The sequence below is a fragment of the Chaetodon trifascialis genome, chromosome 21 (assembly GCF_039877785.1).
Source record: "Chaetodon trifascialis isolate fChaTrf1 chromosome 21, fChaTrf1.hap1, whole genome shotgun sequence".
Taxonomy (NCBI): domain Eukaryota; kingdom Metazoa; phylum Chordata; class Actinopteri; order Chaetodontiformes; family Chaetodontidae; genus Chaetodon; species Chaetodon trifascialis.
In genome coordinates this window covers 11,338,017-11,358,179 of record NC_092076.1, presented here as the reverse complement: position 1 = coordinate 11,358,179, position 20,163 = coordinate 11,338,017, and the positions used below count along the sequence as shown (strand labels likewise).

At 42.3% G+C, this 20,163-nt stretch overlaps 3 protein-coding genes across 4 annotated transcripts; 2 read left to right on the top strand and 1 right to left on the bottom strand.

The window, feature by feature from the left end:
- Positions 1 to 415: 415 nt before the first annotated feature.
- Positions 416 to 3,757, top strand: LOC139349400 (serine protease 27). Its single transcript, XM_070990164.1, has 6 exons — positions 416 to 741; positions 939 to 1,051; positions 1,183 to 1,259; positions 1,825 to 2,096; positions 2,732 to 2,892; positions 3,109 to 3,757. Exons 1-6 carry the CDS (start codon positions 696 to 698, stop codon positions 3,361 to 3,363), a joined length of 924 nt encoding a protein of 307 aa, XP_070846265.1. The 5' UTR covers positions 416 to 695; the 3' UTR covers positions 3,364 to 3,757.
- A 144-nt stretch (positions 3,758 to 3,901) lies between these two features.
- On the bottom strand, positions 3,902 to 11,001 carry mapk7 (mitogen-activated protein kinase 7). 2 transcript variants are annotated; one of them, XM_070990162.1, is made up of 7 exons: positions 10,897 to 11,001; positions 9,390 to 9,670; positions 9,086 to 9,251; positions 6,973 to 8,501; positions 5,758 to 6,884; positions 5,370 to 5,500; positions 3,902 to 4,246 (listed from the first exon to the last, which is right to left on the bottom strand). In XM_070990162.1, exons 2-7 carry the CDS (start codon positions 9,664 to 9,666, stop codon positions 4,099 to 4,101), a joined length of 3,378 nt encoding a protein of 1,125 aa, XP_070846263.1. In that variant the 5' UTR covers positions 9,667 to 9,670; positions 10,897 to 11,001; the 3' UTR covers positions 3,902 to 4,098. The 2 variants fall into 2 exon arrangements, with proteins under 2 accessions (XP_070846263.1, XP_070846262.1); XM_070990161.1 differs by lacking the exon at positions 10,897 to 11,001 and adding an exon at positions 10,752 to 10,872.
- Positions 11,002 to 12,712: 1,711 nt separating this feature from the next.
- Positions 12,713 to 14,112, top strand: vkorc1 (vitamin K epoxide reductase complex, subunit 1). Its single transcript, XM_070990742.1, has 3 exons — positions 12,713 to 13,025; positions 13,341 to 13,450; positions 13,648 to 14,112. Exons 1-3 carry the CDS (start codon positions 12,856 to 12,858, stop codon positions 13,857 to 13,859), a joined length of 492 nt encoding a protein of 163 aa, XP_070846843.1. The 5' UTR covers positions 12,713 to 12,855; the 3' UTR covers positions 13,860 to 14,112.
- The last annotated feature ends 6,051 nt before the right edge of the window (positions 14,113 to 20,163 follow it).

Here is a 20,163-nt window from a genome sequence, read left to right as displayed (position 1 = left end):
GTCTTCATGTTAATACCTAAAACATAGAGCTGATCTGTGAAACTTCGTTAAACCTTTGATATGTCCATGTAGGAAAAAATAAGCAATTGTAATATATTACATTCAGCCATTCACTGCAGCAGCAGATATTTTCTAGATAAAAACGAATGATATTTGCTATTTGCTCAAGCCTTCAATAAGATAAAACATATAAATAAGATATATAACTCATAAAAAAAAAAAAGAACTCAACGACAACATCCCATATAGCGGAAAACTTGTTTTACCTGTGACCAAATCAGATCAGATTGGTCCGCGGTTACGTTCCTTCCTTTTCATTAGCTCAGGTGGAACAGGAGGGCGGGACATGGGTTTTGATTGGGTGAGTCAGAGCACACGGTTGGCCAGGTGTTTGTGATCCAAAGCTTCACTTGAATTATACCTGAAACCGCATTAGGTCGAAGGTGGAGTCGTGAACGGGTTTTATCGGCGATGAAACGGTTGGAGACATGTTATCAAAGGAGACGTAACTTTTTTTAATCACCTGTACGGCCCGAGTCTCAACAAAGAAGAAGAGGAAGATTAAGGAGCGAGAAGGCAGCAGCAGAAGTAACGGCGCTGAAAGGACATTTTTCGTGATTAAGGCTTCAGAAACAATCGTCGGCTCTGCTTCAGTAGAAGTTGCGAGCGTTATTTGTGTCGAGAAACGTCCTAAAATGTCGCTCAAAATGCAGTTTTCTGCCATTTTTTGGTGCGTATCAGGTGAGTATCCATCGTCATACCTCCCCCCCCCCATCTCATACCTGCGCTCGCCATGTCTGTTGTTTCTTTGTCCACCAGAAAAACACTAAAATGTACTTTTACCTATTCCATTAAAACATTTCATATTAAATGCTGTAAATAGGTTCAGCCTCCTCCCTCAGATTGAACCAGGAGTGTCATTTCTGTTCATGTTTCAGGTATTTTGGCGTCATACGCCCAAGAATGTGGCCGACCACCGCTAGTGGAGAACAGGATTGTGGGTGGGATGGACTCCAAAGAAGGGGCTTGGCCGTGGCAGGTGGATGTCCAGGTAGGTCAGACATGTCTGTGGGTGGCCAAGCGGGGCTTTAGTCTGGGTCTTGTTTGTCAAACTGACCTGCTGAGAGAGGGGTTTGCCTGTGATGCGGAGGTGACTCACTCTTTTCTCCGCTGGGCTTGCAGACATCGGCCGGTCATATCTGCGGAGGCTCCATCATCTCAGAGGACTGGGTCCTATCGGCCGCTCACTGTTTCCCCAAGTAAGAAAACTCTCCTCAGGCCAAAAAATCAGCAGGTGACCTCACAGCTGAAGACGCGTCCATAGGTGCTCTGCTTCTTTTTGACCCATCTCAGTCATTTTTAGTGGAATTCTTAGCAATTTTGTTTAAGCCCTTGAGGGAAGTCTGTTTTATATCTTTCTTCACCTGTTCAGAAAAATTACCTCCATATATTCAACATGCAGCTGAAGAGCCTTCTCTATTTTTTGCCCACAGGTACCAATTCCTTGCACACTAGAAATCAGAATCAGAATTACTTAATTTATTCTGATTCTCAGTCAGATAGAACTCAGACTGTCAAATATCCTGCAGACCATTTGCCATTAATTTGATTATTTTTTGATGGTTGATTGTTTTACTGCGCCAAAATGTTGTTAATATGAGCGCAACTGGGATTTTTTATTTTCCCTCGAACGCCAAGTCCATTCCAAGGAGCACCCACTTGGCATAAAGCCACTCAATTTCCCTTTGCCAATCTAAAATATGAGAAGTTTTCGCATTGCCAGTGTAACAGGTTTCATTTGCCGTCCCCTGTGTCTTCCTTCAGTCCGTCCGATGTGAGCTCTTACATCATCTACGCTGGCCGGTACCAGCTGAATGGCGTCAACTCGCACCAGTCAGCGCATCGTGTGAGCCGGGTGGTGATTCCATACGGTTATGTTGAACCTCACAGCGGGAAGGATTTGGCGTTGGTGCAGCTGTCCAGCCCAGTAACCTGGTCAGATTATGTCCGTCCTGTCTGCTTGCCCGCCTCTGGCACCCTGTTCCCAAGTGGCATGCTGTGCTCTGTCACCGGCTGGGGGAACATCCGGGATGAAGGTAAGGCTTCTTCACATCCTGTTAGCACGTGCAGGTAACTTTTATTCAGCGGTTAAATGTCTTACAAGTCTCCAAATCCTTGGACTCTGGCAAACAAATTCTTGAATTATCCTTCTCATGCATGTAAAAGAAAAGAATATCAAGATTGAAAGGAATAAAAAAAAATGTCTGTTGTGAGCTTTACTGCTTTTTCAACATAAGAACCTCAAAGCTGCTATTGAGACTACTAGTCTAGATAGTTTCATCAACATATACGTGTTGGCATTCACTAAGTGAATCCTGCACAGCTACCACTGGAATTTCATTGTACAAATAGTAGCATGTTAATAATATTAGTGTAGCCTAGGCTTTACCTGTTGCTGTGCAGAAATGCTGGTTTTAAACAGAATGAAAAGACTTGCAGCTCTGCAGCATGCAGATGTTGATTTGAAATTCAAATGTCAGTGTTGATGGTGTAATTAAATGTCAGAACTAAACAATAGGCTCATTGTGGTCACAGTATCAAATAATTTGCATGGTGTGGTATCATGTTAAACAATATTTACATATTTGCAAAAACATACAATAATACACAATAAAACAATAAATAGCATGAAACACAGTCAAGATGTACGCTGTCCTCGAATTCCTCTCAGTCCCTCTCCAAGGAGTCGGGACCCTGCAGGAAGTGCAGGTGCCAATCATCTCCCAGAGTTCATGCCAGGAGATGTACCGGACGGACCCGGTCAACCAGGTGGACATCCTGTATGACATGATCTGCGCTGGATACCAGGAGGGCGGCAAGGACTCCTGCCAGGTACTGTTGGATCAGCTGTTTGCGCTGCTGCGTTTACATTCACAAATGCACACTTGCATACACGAACAGCACAAGAATCTGCATTGAGAAACGACTCGGCTTGCCACTGTTCTGCAGTCATCCACTGTGTAGTTTGCAAGACCTTCGTTTTGAGCACTTTGATACCTCCCAGTGGTGAAAGCTGAATACATCTGTGTGTTTGTGTCATCTGTTCAGGGTGATTCAGGAGGGCCCCTCGTCTGCCAGATGGTAAATGGGACGTGGGTGCAGGCCGGGGTGGTGAGTTTCGGACTGGGCTGCGCTCACGCAAACCAGCCAGGTGTGTATGCCAGACTGACCAGCTACTCCAGTTTCATCAGCAACACAGTACCAGAGATCCGGCTGTATGGCCGAGCTCATCAGAGCTGGTGTGGAAGGACTGCCGTGTTGATCAGCTGTCTGTCTGCTCTACTGGCCCTGCTTCACAGATAAGACACTTTGAAAATTGAATATCTGGAGGGTAGAATGCCAACCAGGAGAAATGAAGGAAGTGATCGAGTATATGTCCAACTGAAGTTTTTCTGAATAGAAAAACTATGCCTGACATGTACATGAGCCATATTGAACATGAAATGTAATATAATCTTTTAGAATATAACTTGATTCAAAGTAGTCTGGATAGCTTTTGTATTTTAAATCAGAATTTTGAGCTAAATAAATCATGTGCTCTGTATCTGAAATAAATAGTTAATTTAATTCTGAAAATCAGGTCAGTGCTTGGTTTAACTTCTGACAGGTGGATTTGGAAATGTGTCGAATCAATACGGATCGAAGCTTCAGCTGTCTTGAAACACCACAACAATGTATGCAACACTTCAGAAATGCAAATTATGCCATCTTGTTATTTAAAATATTCTTTTGCTTTCATCTAATTTGAAACCGCCTATCCTTACTGAAAAGCAACTCAGTCTCATCTCTGAATTGAACATGCTCATTTTACTGTCGTTCACTGAATATCCAAAGGCAGAGACAGGTGATGATTTCTCTTTATTATAAAGAAGGCCAGCATGTCATAATGGTAAAAAAGACTGCTTGGTAGTGCCTATTAAAAAAAGCTAGTTTTTAAATTAATCTGATAAGTCTTGATGCAAAGGTCTCGTGCTAAAAAAAAAAATTTAACGTTTACACAAATCCAAGTGTTGTCTTTGAAAGTCCCAGAGGGGAAAGTCAGGCATCGGGGGGGATGGTATCAGAGAGGATCATGGGTGAGCCGAGCTGCAACTCCTGCTGCAGTGATTCCAGATCAGCTGGAGTCATGCGGTGAACCTCGCTCCAATCAGATAAGAGGGAGGCCGAGAGGGGGGCCGAGTCGTAACTGATGGAGGAGAAGGGAAATAGAGAAAGCATTAAGAGCTTTTTTTTTTTTCATCATATATTAACTTTTTTCTCGAACAGAACCAAGTGCCAACACTGAAAGTCCTGAAAACTACACATGCAAGTCTGCAGCCTACTTAGTACTTAAAGACCCCCTCCGCTGAGATGCGCTTTGCTTCTTGTTACGTCACTTGGATGTTTGACCTTCACTGTGCTGAGTGATGTATGTGTAACAGGGGCTGTTTTATCTGAGCTCACCTGAAATCTGACGTAAATCTGACTCTTGAAGACATTAATGATTTTGCTGCAGGTGTTAATTTGAGTCTTATGAACTGTGAAGACATGTTGACATGATTGTAGAGAATGATTTAACACTCTATACTTTTTCCAAGGAGTGTACTAGTTCCTACTTTGGACACCTCAAAAATATTTCTTATATCACACTGTCATCATTGATACTGTTAAAACAAATGAAACATTTAATAAAGCAAATGACAGAAAGTTAATGCGAAACTATGTTGACAATTGATTCAATGTTTCAGTTATTGTTTTTTTCAGCAAAAATGCCAAAATGTCATTGGTTTCGGCTTCATAAATGTAACTATTAGATGTTTTTGAGTGTTACGTATGAACATAAACTGAGCTTTTGGGAAATGCTGATTGGCGTTTTTCACATTTTCTAAGAAAAATTATTCATCAAGAAAATGATTTGCAGGTTCATTGATAATGAAAATAATTTGTTGCAGCCACCAAGTAAATGTTCATGGCATTTGAGCCAAAAGAAAGTGAAAAAAAAAAAAAAAAGCATAAGGTCTACTGTATATATGGGCATGGCAGGTGAACCCTTATGAAAAAAAAAAAGTGAACCTGTGAGTTAACTTGTGCTGCATCCATCATGATGAATCTGGGATGGAAACATCACGAGGCAGTAATGTAAGGCTGTACAAGGTCTAATAAAATTCTGAGCCACGTTTGCTGAACAATAACTACCAGATGATATGCACAGCTACAGAAAATAGTCTGATATGAAATGGCAAAACTTAAAGCAGACAGTATGTTTTTTTCCAGTATCAGACTTGTGAAAGCAGTATCTGAAACCAAGCTGACCCTGGATCAGACCTTACCTGTCCCGGTCACAGTGTTGCAGGTCTGTGAGAGACTGGTTGAGAAGGTCATCCAGGTCAAAGCCCACTCCGTACCCAGCACCACTGCCTTTAGGGGTGACCGAGAACACAGGGGGTAAAACGTCCTCTACCTGACAGGAGAGAGGGGGGAAACATTGGGTCAACTGAACTCTGCATCCTTAAGAACGTTTAGAGGCAAGCAGATGATTATGACATTTAATCCTGGTATGCACGGAAAAGAAAATGTTTTTGTATGGCTTCTGTAATGAAAGCAGCCTCAGTGCTCTGGCAGTACATGTAGCTTCTCTTGGTAAAATGCTACCTGCAAACAGCAACAGAATATTTGACAAGGACGGCACAAAGCAGCAGAAGAAAACACGAGGCACACCTGGGACTTGGAGAGCTGCAGTGTTACTGTGTGGATGTCAGGGGCAATGGAGGGCCCTTGCTGTCCAGTGTCTGTGAACCCTAAGCTGGGATGAGGCTGCGAGGGGACCCCTAAAGCCCCACAGAGAGGGTTTGTGGTCTGTGGCCCGGATTTCTCTCCTACAGAGGGACACAGCTTCTCCATCGGACTGGCACTTGCAGTTGAGGGGTTAGGGTGGGAGTTGAGGTTATTTTGGCCTCCGATATCCACATTCCCGTTTGTCTCTCTGGTGGTTAACGCCGGAGCTTTGGTCAAAAAAGTCTCCAGAGGAAGCAGCTGCGACTGAGGTTGGGGGTCAGGCTGGGTTTGAGGCTGGAGTGGAGGCTGAAGAAAGCTGGACGGCGTTGGCTGCGGCTTCCTGTTTGGTTGCGGTTGTTGTGGTGGCCTCGTCTCTAATTGCTGCCCGCTCCAGTTCCCCAAACAGTTGAAACCACTTTGTCCGTTGCTCTCGCTGTGAGGTTTGAGCGTGTTGTTTTTAACAAAGCCACTAGTGACAGTCATTATGTCTATCCCTCCACTTACAGCAACAACTATGTCTGCTGGAGGCTTCCTCTGGCTCATGGAGAAAAGTAATGATGGTTGCTGGGTGCTGGGAGGCTGAAACATGCCCTGCTGGCTAGCTTTAGCATGAGAGATTAACTGTTCATGAGACTGGATCTTCCTGGCCTCCTTGTCCTTTTTATTGTTCAGTGCTCCTTGAGTGTTATCACCAATAGCTACACCCCGGTGTGGGTTGACATTGCAGTTCACATTACAGTCCTTATTATTTGCTCCGTCGTTATTAGGGGTCTGAGATCTCTCATTGTGTCTGTCCATCATCTTTGTCCAACGCTGCAGAAGGCTTTTGTCGTTGTCACTCAGCAGGACCCCACCCAGCGAGTCCCCCAGCTTTCCCTCTCTCCTCTCCTTTTCCTTCATTTTCCTCTCCCTCTCTCTAGCCCGTTCCTGCCTCTTCCTTCGTTTCTCCTCTCTTTCTCGTTGACGCTCCTGCGCTGTGACAGGCCGACGCGACTCTGCAACAGAAGACAGGGAGGACGGCACACCTCCTCCTGCGCCGGCGTCAATGCCCAGAGCGGAGGTACCTCCATCTGCAAAGAAGAGATCAAACAAAGATAAAGGTGTTCTAAACCACAACATGTCAGTGATATAAGTAGATATGGAAAACTATGAACTCACCACCCCTGGCTTTATTTCTGAGAGCTGATTTCAATAAAGCTGCTTTGAGTGCGGCTTTAGTATCCTCAGAAATGGCGCCTTCTTTTCTGGTTCCCTCGCCGGCACCTGGAGGAGGCCTGGCATTCTTGGACAGTGACTGTGAAAGGGACTGAGACAATGACTGGGCCTGTGCCACAGAGAGAGAAAGGGAAGGCACAGTGGTGGGCAGGGGTGTCATGGTCTGTGCTGGCGTTGCAGGAATGGAGGTGGGAGTCTGGGTCATGGACTGGCTCTGGGTGGGCCGAGTCAGAGGAGCCTGACTGCTGGTTAGCTGCTCCTGTACCTCACTATCTCTCATTGTTTCTAACGGAGTGTCCTGACTTGAGACCGGTGTCGTTAAATCTATAGTCTCTGGCTGACCGCTGTCTGAGTTGGCACTGGGCATGTCCACATCAACTGGGCCGCTTTCAGTTTTAGAGAGGAGAGGCAAGTTGTGGGTCACATGAGGCGGAACAACTTCTAGAAGGGACGCGGGCTTATTAAAGGTTTGCATCTGATTTGTAAACGTGTGGTTCACTTCTGCTGGTGTGTGCTCTTGTTGCTGCTGCGATTTCACTTGTGCTGCTTGTGGGTGTTGTGTCATCGGAACCAGTGTCGATTTCCTCAGGTTTACGGTTGAGGGCTGAGCTTTACACTGGCTACTGCTTTGTGCCGCAGTTCTGCCGTTCGCCCTCAGCAACGGCCTGAACTGCAGTCTTTGACGACTAGTCTGTTTTTTTTGATGGAAGTCCTGGATCTCCATCAGAATCGCCTCTTTGATTTGTTCCTTGTTCATTGGAAGCTTGTCAAATTCAAAGTCAAAAGCTGGCACGCAAATCGGCTCATCGTCTGGGTCGTGGTACTTGGCCAAGTAAGGATGCTCAAGTGCTTGCGTCACACTGATTCTCTCACGAGGGTCAAAGCGTAACATGACTGCAAGCAGGTCCAAGGCCTCTGGTTCTGCTTGTGGGTAGAGTTTGGCCAGAGGCACAGCAGACCGTGATGGAAGACTCTGAACATAGGAGCGTACTCTGTCAGCCCTAATAGCACCAATCAAGCCCTCAGGGGGCGTGCCTAACACGGACAAAATGAGCTGGAGCTGGTGGACGTAGTGCTTCCCAGGAAAAAGCTGCTTCCGCCCCAACATTTCTGCAAAGATGCAGCCCACAGACCACAAGTCGATGGCCAAACTATAGTGATTCAGAGACAGCAAGAGTTCAGGAGCACGGTACCATCGAGTCGCCACATATTCAGTCATGAAAGAATGAGACTCTTCGGGGTGTGAACTTAGACCCCTCGCCATGCCGAAGTCACCAATTTTTAACTCACAATTCTCGTTCACCAGCAGGTTGGAGGGTTTGAGGTCACGGTGGATGACGTTGGCAGAGTGCACGTACTTAAGGCCACGGAGGAGCTGGTACAGAAAGTAACGCGTGTGCTCTGAGGTGAGGGTCTGGGCAGAGTGTATGATCTGGTGCAAGTCACTCTCCATGAGGTCCAGCACCACGTACCTGCACACGTGAGGAGTCGGAAAAGTGAGATTAGCTCATGACAGTCTGACTATTTGTTCATCTCTCTTCAGAACAGAAGTCACCTCAATTTACTGACTAACAGAAGTGAACTGTGGCCAAACAGCAAGACCTCACACAGCAAATTACGTTGCAAGAGTTCCAAAATTCACCCTAAAAACCAAATTTATCTCTCATCTAAACATGAATCTTCTGAACAATCTCAAGTCCTTTGTGAGGGCAGTTTGTGTTGAGGCCTGTGATGTGTGTGAGATCAAGTGAATTTTCAAACTGTACAGCTTGTAAGATACGTTTGATAGCTCCTGATTTTCTCCAGCATCTGTAAGTTATAATGTCCAGTCAGATTAAAATGAGCCATAAAGTCTTAATAAGTGTAACAATCTACAACTGAAAGATGTCTCTCAGTTACACAAACCTGTTCAACTGCTTCTGATATGATGTTAAATATAAAGTAATACTTTCTGGATTTTTGTTTAAGCCCTGCTGGAATTGGCCACGTATTTCCAACGTCCACAATGCATGTGCTGTTTGCCACCAAAGTTACCACGAAGATAAAAAGTACATACACGGATTTGAAGGCGGCGTGAGGAAGGTTGGGCTGCAGGATGTCTTTGATGGCGATAATGTTGTCGTGTTTGAAGTGCTTGAGAATCTTCAGCTCTCGTAATGTGCGTTTGGCATTTGTCACCACTTCAAAAGCATTGGAGATCTTCTTTATCGCTACCTGCTGGCCTGTGAAATGAAAATAAGCCCCAGTGAAAAATCACAGGACAGGACGTACAACTGAGTTTGAATGACATTGTTAACTAATGAATGTATAATATTAAGCACTGAATGAGTCGCATGATTTCTGCATCAAATCAGACCTACCATTGTCCCTTCTCCTGGCAGATGAAACAACGCCATAGGCCCCTGTGCCGATGGTTTCTATAACATCATACTCCTCTCCGACGTCGAACTTCACGTCCAGAGAGTGTGCTTTAAGCAAAGCCAGGTTCTTTGCTGTGGTGCTGGTGTCTGCGGGGCCTCCCGTAGCCTCGACGCCACGCTGGTTCTGGTTTTCTCTGCTTTTGTCAGTGGCCATTCTTTCAGGTGACATGGCCACAGGTTGACCATCTTTACCTTCTCCACCCTCCTTAGTTGACATTTTTCTGTCGAGAATCAAACATGGCAAAGTTAGAGAAACTCACTGGCATCATCTTACGGGTTCTTAACTGCAGCGACATTTTCAATTACGCCTCTTTCATTTGGACAAGAAAAATATACAGTTTGATATCGTTATAGTATGATTCTGCTGAAAATTAATAAACATAAATATCAAACTGTTGCCCAATCCGTAATATACTAAAAAGTAGAGCTGAAACAGGAAATTAACTAGTTTGATAACCGAATATTTGTTTGAGTCACTTTTCAATCAAAAAAAGCCAAACTGTTGCTTGTCCCCGGTTCTCAAATTTGAGTATTTACTGATTTTTTTTGTCCAATGTGAGCCTCATTTAACAACCTAACCTGCACTTGTACAAACATGCTTACAAAACTACATATCAGCATCATCTGATAACGGTGGGAAAACATATGATATGCTTTAAGAAATCATACTGGCCCTTTGTTGACTGCTCGTCAGCAGCATTTACCTGTGTGGCCCTGCGCTAATTGATCCTTCATATCATCCATATATCGGACTATCTGTCAAAAAACGAAAACCAGCGATCAACTGAAACCAAAAGACCAGAGCTGAGGGCCACTGATGTGAACCAAACAGGTAATATTTCTGTTATTGGAAGCTTACTTATTGGTATCCAAGCTTAACTCCACAAAACACCCTGTCCTCTTACTTGCAGAGCCCCGGGCCCTCAGGGGCCACCCCAAGACTCTTGACAGAAGGTCAGTGACATTTATAAACAGTTACACGGGATAAAGATCATGATTAAGTCACAACATTGGCTAAACAGGCGTATGTTATGTTACAATGCGAATAAACTGACTGTGAAGGTTAAAAGAAACGAGGTGGGACCATCGCGCTGCCCAGCAACTTCACACACGCTAGGCCTGTCAGTCAAATGGCCAAACCTGTAGCTCTCTATCCAAAGACGTCTCTCGATTACAGCTGGACTCTGCTTACACAAAGAAAGAGAGGGGGTATCCAGTAGGAGCGTTCTGTAAGAGCTCGCTGTTTTTCGTACTGCAGAGGAATTAAAATACACTAATTACACGATGAAAACGCAGCCTTACCCACTTTTGGCGCAGGGGCGTAGGCTAGTTACCTGAAGCTCAGGCTTTCTAGGAAAGGAAACCATTAACCATGTCTTTCTCGGTTTATATAACGAAACCGGGACAACACGGAGTCGTGTTTCTACCTAACGGACTCGACTATCACCTTGTCAGCCATCCACAACATCCGTAATTATGTCTTTAAGCCCGTAGTAGCACGGCTATCTCTTGTTTTTGTCTGCCTCTTCCTCGTGAGTTCCGTGTTGGGTTTGAGTGCTATCTGGCGGACCAATGAGGCGAGATGACGTCCAATATACCGCCCAATAGGAGCGGAGATCGTGTGGGAGGCGGGACATTACGACAAACAGTAGGGTCTCTGTTTTTGGATGGTGGTGACGCTGTTTTCCAGAATTCAATTATTAGGAGGGGCCACATTGAGAAAAATATTACCTGCACCTAAACCTCTTTATGGATGGACTTAGCTAAAAAAGAATAATACTTGTATAGATCAAAAAGTACTATTACTAGTGCTACTACTACTACTACTACTACTACTACTACTACTAATGATAATATACCAATAACTAATTACAACAACACTGGGGCATAGATAGATAGATAGATAGATAGATAGATAGATAGATAGATAGATAGATAGATAGATAGATAGATAGATAGATAGATAGATAGATAGATAGTAGTGTTTGGAAGCATATGTAAAGGAATTATGTACAGTGACGGAAAGTATATTTACTCAAGTACTGTAGCCAACATAGTACAATTTTGAGATACTTGTCCTTTACTTACTACACTAGATTTCAACACTGGTCCACTTGATTAGACAAGTCAGAAATGTTGGGTAATAAAGTGGGACATATCTTGGTTGATATCCTATTCTAGTGGTGCAGATTCTTGAAAAAAAAAAAAAAATGCAATCAGTCAAAATGAAATACAATACAGGCGACTGACAAACAGTGAACCTGGAGTTTTTGGGGCACTTTTGGTCCTCTTTGACTAGTTGCTAATCCAGTCTGTGTATATTTCTCTCATAATACTTCTGTACTTCAGCTGAAGCCAAATTTGAGATTGCAGGCCATCCAGTTGTAATGGAGTAGCCTATTTTTACACTGTTGGTATTAGTACTTATACTTAAGTAAATCAAGTGGTTGGATGCAATTAAGTAAATTAACTCAAGTACTGTACAATTTTTGAGGTACTCTGATTGAGCATTTCTATTTTTTGCTACTCGACATCTAGTCCACAACATTTTGGAGGCAGAGATTACTTTTATTCAACTGCATTTATTTGACAGCTTTAGTTAGTTACTTTGCAGATTTAGATGATTAATACAAAACAGAATTGAACTAATAGATTATATTCTATTATAGATTCAGCTATCCAACATATAAGTATATTTTAATGTCGATATTCTTCTGTTTTTACTTAAGTAAATAGAATTTTTGTTTGTTTGTTTGCTTGCTTGTTTTATTTTGTTTTGTTTTTTGTTTACATGTTATGTCCCTGTTTTTATGTTTATTCCATGTTTTTCTGTGTGAGCCACTTGGTGGATACGGTTTCTTTGTGAGCTGCATTTCCAGCATCAAAGATGCTATACAATTAAAGTTTATTATAATGACTTTATGGATTTTATGTTACCAGTAAAAAGCCTGGTAAAGGTGTGAACACTTGTTCTACCACTGAGTAAATCTGAGCACCTCTTCCACCACTGAGTACACATTAGGCACAATGTGTTCAGACTGCAGATTGTATAATAAGTATTTATAAAACAGATACATGATACTGAGTGAAGCTGCAGTGGCATGACATGAACAGAGCAGCTAACATGTCCCCCAAAAGAGAAACAGACTGAAGTCCACAGTTATTGCACATTCAACACCCTCCTGCTGGTCCAACATCTGGACCCTGCTGTCCAATGAGAGGCAGCGACCGAAACCCACCAGACCAATCAAAAGACAGAATCTGACTTTTAACACGTCGCCTTGACTGGCTGGACCACTGCTGAGCATTTAGAGTAAACCGAGTCAGATTCAGGCTGTTTTCTTCATCTTTTAGCCCACGGGAGACATTTAAATTCATCACAAAGTGTCAGCGGAAGGGAACAAACATGGCGCTGCCGACATGGGAGAGAACAGCGCGCATTTTTCTGTGCGTTTTCGGTTTGTGTTTGTCTGTTTACGCTCTTCACGTCGAGCTGTCCCGAGAGAGTGACCCAGATTACAGGGCGATGTGCGACCTGGGGGAGTCTGTGAGCTGCTCCAAAGTCTTCACCTCCAGGTATGTTTGTTTTTTCTTCCTCCTTTTGTTTTAGCGGCTTTTACCTGCTTTACCCTGTGCTTTAGAGACTCTTCCATCATTTCGAAGTTCAGACTTGTTACTCAGATTTCATGCAGGTCAGACGCCCCCCCCCCCCCCCCCCCCCCCCCCCCCCACCCCCCCACACACACACACACACACTGCCACGTGTTAACCCTTCACATCAGCTGAAGTTGATATTCCACTTTTGACATTTCCTGTCAAATTTTCACTTTTCAACGCATTTGAAGCCATTGTGATTGTTGTTCTGACTGTTTCCTGTTCTTTTTGTCACAGATGGGGACGTGGTTTTGGCTTGGTCCAGTTCTTTGTAGCCAAAGATAGTCCTCTGAACCAGCCCAACAGCGTCCTTGGCATCATATTTTACTCTCTGCAGATGGGCCTGGGTGAGTCAGTCGTAGCCTTCTGCAAATTACAGAGCAGACTGAGTGTTTTTAGGAAAAAATGATACTGTTTGCAATCCAGAATGCAAGTGAACCACAGCTGGCCCTGCATTCCAACTAAATTCAATATAATTGTATTTTCCAAATATTGCTCATGCAGTCTTTTATTGATGGACTGAACTCCTCTGTCTTCATTGCAGGATTGTCTCTGTCCAAAAAGGCAGCCATGTTCCTGGTCTTCTCCTCCTGGGTGTCCGTGGCCGGCTCACTCTATCTCGCATCTATTCTGGCCTTTGTTCTGGGGGATTTCTGCATGGTGTGCGTGTCAACATACATAATCAACTTTGCGTTGCTCTTCACCAACCTGAAACGGAGGAGAGCAATTGAGGGAGTGAAAGAAAAGGCTGGATAGAAAGAGTCACCTGTGAAATTTAACACCTTCATGTTTTTTGTTTTTTTTTTGTCTGCTGAACTGAAGCCACACTGGATCTGAAAAGCAAATTCTCTCCCACAGTATTTCTGTATTGTATAAACCTGTTCAGACTTTTCAGAGGAAGGACTGGAGATGCATCTTAGGAGATGATGCACAGAAACTTAATAAAGCAGCAATCATTGTTGTATATCACTGTGCATTTGTGACACTGATTACACACTTTTGAACACTGCTTCTTGTCTCATTTGATTTAGGCCCGGCTTGTGAAGTCAGCAAAAATCCTGAAAGTGGACATACACTAATAGACTAGTCTACAGAAAGTTACTGGGTGTTATAGTGAAACAGAGCAGAGCAGTTACTCAGTCTAACCAGGAGATGGAGCCAAACACCCAGAGGTGTCTTGTGTTATAAGAGGCGGATATCCAAGGAGGGTTAAATCAAGGGTGACTGGACTGTGTTGAAGAAACCTAAAAGTGTTTTGCTTCTCATCGGCAGGGCTCCTTCAGTTCTAACTGACTGATGGGGATATACAAGTCTGTGCCTCAATGGATTGGATTGCTTTCCCTATATTGCTTGTCTCGTGTTTGGAAACAAAGTCTTCTGGGTTTGTGTAAAAATATGCATATTAGGATTTCCTTTATTCGTCACAATTACTACACACAACGCGGAACGGTGGGGCAGCAGGTACTGCGTGTGCCTCACAGCAAGAAGGTCGCCGGTTCGATCCCTGGGTCGGGCATGTTCTTCCCATGCATGCATGGGTTCTCTCCGGGCACTCCGGCTTCCATAACCAAACATGCTCATTAGGTTAATTGGTGACTCTAAAAATTGTCCTTAGGTGTGAGTGTGAGCGTGATGGGATAGGCCAGCCCCCCTGCAACCCCGAAAAGGGATAGTCAGGTATAGACAATGGATGGATGGATTACACACAACTTGCAGCTGCACACGTCATGCATTTGTGAAATTCTTTCTCCACTTTTGACTCATCCAGGAGCGGTGGGCTGCCAGTCGACCGGCGCCCGGGAACCAGTTCCATTGTTGTCACCATTGGTCAGGTGGTGATCTTCTTGCATGTTTTTAGTGGGGTTTTTTTTAAGGAGGATACCCCAGGTGAACATGGCGAGAACATGCAAACTCCACACAGAAAGGCCCTTTTTTTCCCCTCAAGCAGCAGGCACCGAAGGCACGGTGGAGGACACGCCCACAGCGGGATTCGAACTGGGACTTCTAGCTGTGTTGCCACCATTCCACCTTGCCATCCAAATGATACCATATGATAGGGTTGTTGGAAGAAGACGTCTGAATTATTATTATTGTTATGTCATGACCTGGCTCAGGCGGTCACAACAAAAGAGGGAGACGACACCATGGCAAAGTTTTAAAGAGTCTTTATTTTTCAAATCAAACCCAAATTAAACCGAATTAAGCATTCAACTCTAACAAACCAAATAGTCAAATTAGGCCAAATTAAACCAAATTACTCAAAGTTATTTCAAATAAGATCAAATCAAATATTTAAAGCATGAAGGGTGTAAATCAGTGGAGTCAGTTGTGTAGGATGTGCATGAGTGAAGATAATGTGTGTAAATGTTGTAAAATGCAACCTAAACTAAACCTAATCTAACATAACTAAACCCAAATATGGTGTACCTGTGTGGAGGCCAGGTCAGAGAGAGAGAGAGAGAGAGAGAGAGAGAGAGAGAGAGAGAGAGAGAGAGAGAGAGAGAGAGAGAGAGAGAGAGAGAGAGAGAGAGAGAGAGAGAGAGAGAGAGAGAGAGAGAGAGAGAGAGAGAGAGAGAGAGAGAGAGAGAGAGAGAGAGAGAGACTGCAGGAGCTTAAATAACGTCCTCACTCTAAGCACAGGTGTCTGACATTTCTCCAAACAACGAGCTGCACTCACAGACACAGGTTCAGGCTGACAACACCAAACACCTCATGATGTCATGGCCATCACAGTTATCATTAGGTAAACATGGTTAATACCCCTGCACAAGAAAGTGTAAAATAAAACCTCAGAAATTAGCTTCAAATTTAAAAATGTCCATAATTACCACTCATGTCACTTATGGGTGACAGTAGATGATGATAAAAGCAGACCCCCAAATCCTTAGTGTCTCATTCTGCATATTTACATAAATGAGAATACAACACATCCTCATACCTAAACAACTGAACAGATCGGTTGTTAATGATTAACCATCCTGTGAGTTTTTCTTTTAAGTTTGTATCTTAAAAATATAAACTTCTAAAGTTCCTAAATAAATGAACTGGGTGTCAGCACCCAGAGGTTTGGAACCAGTGGATTAGACTTCAGCCAAGGGAAGCAACACAGAAAAACGATCACTTCTCGACAAAAGCATATTTCTGACGTGGGAAACGTGACTCTTTACTTGCAAAAAATAAATAAATAAATTTAAAAAAATCATCTTTAACTAATGGAAAAATATTCATATGTAACACAATTGCATTTAGATTTATGATGAAGATAATATAAGTAAAAGTTTGTTTTTGAAGAAAGAAGCTGGCATAGCTCTTACAAAGGTGCAGTGCGCTGACCTGACGGACGAGACGATTGGCTCACCACAAAGGTGTTTCTGTGCCATTGCATAGATGTAATCAGCCGATAAGAACAACTAATATTAATTGACAGTGTTAGCAAAGAAGTTATGAGTGAGCATGCCTGATGGGTGAATGCAGTATGGTATGAGAAATAAGATACGGGCCTAATGCAAAACAATCGACTGATGGTCTTCTGACTGAACTTGCGCTCGACCTTTGTTTTGCAGAATCCCCTTGAAGACCGCCGATGGCTGAGATGCCGTAACAACCCGAAAGCTTTCAGCAGCTTTTGTCTGTGTTTCTCGTCACTGACTGACGTGCAAGCGTGGACAGATGGCACTTTGAGAGCAGATAAGTGAAGACTTTGTCACAACAGAACCAAACTGACATTCTTGTCTAATTTTAGCTTCTTTTCTTTTTGTTATCGATGATCTCATCCCTCAGAATAATTACCTAATCTTTCCCCGTCATACTTCCTCATAAGGTAGTTTTCCACGAAATGCAGTTAACTTTTAATAACCAGTGACTCAGCCAGCTGTAATTTGTCAGGTTCCTTCTCAGGGCTGCCTCTCCTCTTTACAAATGATAACCAGAGACAATGGTTGACTTAGGAAATAAAGACAGATGATATCTTGAACTTCCTTCATTTGATGTGTGGACGCGCACGTCTCCTTCAAATTTAATTTGCAAGAATATTCCAGAGCGCTCCGAGTATTTGTGAGTTACGTACAGTAAATGTATCACCACTGTTCTGTATGCAGTAATAAATATATTGGTTGATGTGGTTGACTTTAAGGTCAGTGTATCAATTCTCTCTTTGTACATTGTACAAGAATAAGATCAAATCATGCCTTGAGCGTCTTAACAGGTTTAAATAATCCCACTTCAATAATGACAAGGATCACTAATTATCTATAATTACATGGTTCTTCATCAGGAAGTGGGATTAAATCTTATTACTTAAAATCCAACACTGGCTGGCTACCAGTTAAATGTACCCATGAACATTTGTGAGAACAAACCATGTCAGTCGTCATTTTTACTTAATCACGAAAGGTATAAGTCATCTTGTGGAAAGATTTAGCAGCTTTTGATTCGTAGAATTCCTTTTTGCATCTCTGTTTTAAATAAAGCAGCAACGGGTTATATTAAAAGAAAGTGTCTTGTGTTGTCACTGGAGGCTCAGCTGCAGAGCTTTAAACTGTTTTGTACTAAATGAGAAAGATGGTTGTTATAATGTCCAAATGTGACACTTAATGGCCATAAAGTCAATAAAGTTTCACACAGAAAAAGGGTTGAAAAACATTGACCACGCACACAAAATACTTTGTTGCATAACTGCATTTGAAAAGGTCTTTCTTCTTACTGTCAGAATGCATATTTGCTCTTGGAGAATGCACGCGTAATGATGGATGAGGTGTAAAGGTTGCAGCATAACATGAAAACAGAGTGTTCTTGTTACACAAGACATGTCATCACCATGTCAGTGTGAGCCATCCATCACCCTGGTTGAATTATTTGCACTTATGATGTGGTTATTTTTTATTAATTTTTTTTTTATAGTTGTACTGAAAGACACGTCCACTAGCTATCAGCAGTGAGTTGTAGAGCAAAGGTGCTGGAGGAAATAATGATAAAGCATCCCTGAATGACACACTTATCCACTCTTCCTGCCCAAGAAAGCCCAGCCCTGTCTGAAAATTGCTCATTTTAATTACAGTTAATGATTGAAGTTGTTTCTGTTGTCAGTTAAGAATAGACTTCTTTGGATTACTCAGTAACCATGAAAAGAGTGAAAAGAAAAGTAAAGCATGCATTACTAATTCAGTCAACTGACATCACACTGCTGATAAATGCTATTTATTCTGATTATTTATCTATTGTTATTATTTATTTTTATTATCTATTTAATCTGCACAAAATTAGTAACATATGTATTTTTAGACACTAAGTGTCAGCCAGTAGCCTGAATATTCTATCCTGTCAGCTTGATAATAGCTAGTGATGTAATAAGCACGTGTTTCATCTCTGAAATACTATTTGGTTGATACGTAGCGAGCCAAGGTGCTGAAATACCCAATTGTTCTACAAACAATGACAGCAGACATCTCTCAGTCAGTCACACTTTGTGAAAATGTTCCATTGCTGACTATTTCTCAACTGTGGGATATGTTAGGTATTTGCACTTTCTCAGAGTGAGTTTAGAAAAGTCCCATATGAGACAAGTTTCTCTACCCATGTCTTTGATGGGGACACAAAAGAAGTGAAGGCCAGCGTCAATATTTATCCACCAATGAAGCTCCGCTGAGTTCTGTTGACTGTGAAAGGGCCAGTTCTCTGGCATTAAAACCATGAGTAATCACATTTTATTACATCAAAAAAGATGGGAAATTAAAATTCTTTTACATTTTTACACTTTGTTTTAATCTAGTTGTCTGTTTGTTTACCTCACTGCTGCTCTCACAAGTCCTTCAATTCTTTCTGTTAACGGACTGAGACTGGGGACTGTGACCTCTACACTGTGTATGTAAGGAATGGCTGGGTTGCTGTTGTCGTATCAGCAGACATGAAGCAAAAGGAACAAGGAAACTGTTCATCTTATTGAATGTTATGCACTTCGCGGGGGAGGCACACCTCATGGCAGGTGTATATAAGGACAGTCAAACGAGGACTATGTAGTCACACAATGGCTTTGAGGAAGTGGATCTGCACGTTTCTGCTGACAAGCCTCTTACCTGCAGGTAAATAGTTAAACCACTTACTCCTACTTTCAGAAAGAGAAAGTGTGGTTTTGTAGTTTTAAACTGTGTATCTTGATTTACTCATAATAATATAACAATGTGTGAAACCAAAAAAAAAACATTCAATAACCCGATGAATATGATGATAAAGAATATAGTGAAAATAGAATTTAACCACTATTCTGTACATAGATGAACACATCAACATCAAAAAGGCAGTTTTCTTTTTTCAGTGCCATAGTTGATTATTTTTGTGTGAAAAATATTGACATTAATTCAGTAATTGATCTTTTCATGCTGAATGTCAGTGAATTGAAATTGATTTTTCAAGGCTTTTACATCTAGTTTTTGTCTCAACTTAACTTTTTCTCATGTTCCATATCATAATTCTTATCTGTCTCATAATTACTTTAAATCAAAGACAGTTGTATTTGATAAAAACAGGAAACAGCCGTCACCATGGATGCTGATAGACGCTCATCATTCATTTTCCGGCACTGTATGAAACGTGCTACTGCTGGTGCAAAGATTTGTTCACATCAGCAACTGCAGATGAATGAATAACTTTTCATTTTGGCTTATTAGAAACCTGTGACCTTGAATTAGTGATTTTGTGAAACCAATGAGTGTTTGTTGTTGTTTGTTTATTTGTTGTTGTTTACAAACATTCTCTTTTGGCAACAGCCAAACGTTTTTTTTCTTTTCTTATTAATAAGTTATAAGTGATCTATAAATCATTAGTACATGTCTTATTGACCACTAATTAAACTGTGAACATACTATGAATATCGAGCCAATAAAGCTGTTACGTTGGAGACATATGGTGCAGAGAAATTATGAAGGGACACAGATTACATAGTAAAACAAGTCTCTATTTTTGTTTTTCTGAAAGAGGGGAACATTATCTGTTTCTATTCCAAGCACAAAACACTCAAAATGATGACTAACCCCCATGTTCTTTCTTTCACAGAATCACATGCTCA

Bases quoted from the DNA above. Each gene is read 5' to 3' on its own strand.
- LOC139349400 (XM_070990164.1), top strand. From the start codon at position 696: ATGTCGCTCAAAATGCAGTTTTCTGCCATTTTTTGGTGCGTATCAG. The intron at 1,052-1,182 runs GTAGGTCAGACA...CTGGGCTTGCAG, and splicing joins CGTGGCAGGTGGATGTCCAG to ACATCGGCCGGTCATATCTG. The intron at 1,260-1,824 runs GTAAGAAAACTC...GTCTTCCTTCAG, and splicing joins GCCGCTCACTGTTTCCCCAA to TCCGTCCGATGTGAGCTCTT.
- mapk7 (XM_070990161.1), bottom strand. From the start codon at position 10,816: ATGGTTTCCTTTCCTAGAAAGCCTGAGCTTCAGGTAACTAGCCTACGC. The intron at 6,885-6,972 runs GTGAGTTCATAG...TCTTCTTTGCAG, and splicing joins CAGAAATAAAGCCAGGGGTG to ATGGAGGTACCTCCGCTCTG. The intron at 4,247-5,369 runs GTAAGGTCTGAT...CTCCTCCATCAG, and splicing joins CAACACTGTGACCGGGACAG to TTACGACTCGGCCCCCCTCT.
- vkorc1 (XM_070990742.1), top strand. From the start codon at position 12,856: ATGGCGCTGCCGACATGGGAGAGAACAGCGCGCATTTTTCTGTGCGTT. The intron at 13,026-13,340 runs GTATGTTTGTTT...TTTTTGTCACAG, and splicing joins TCCAAAGTCTTCACCTCCAG to ATGGGGACGTGGTTTTGGCT. The intron at 13,451-13,647 runs GTGAGTCAGTCG...TCTTCATTGCAG, and splicing joins CTCTCTGCAGATGGGCCTGG to GATTGTCTCTGTCCAAAAAG.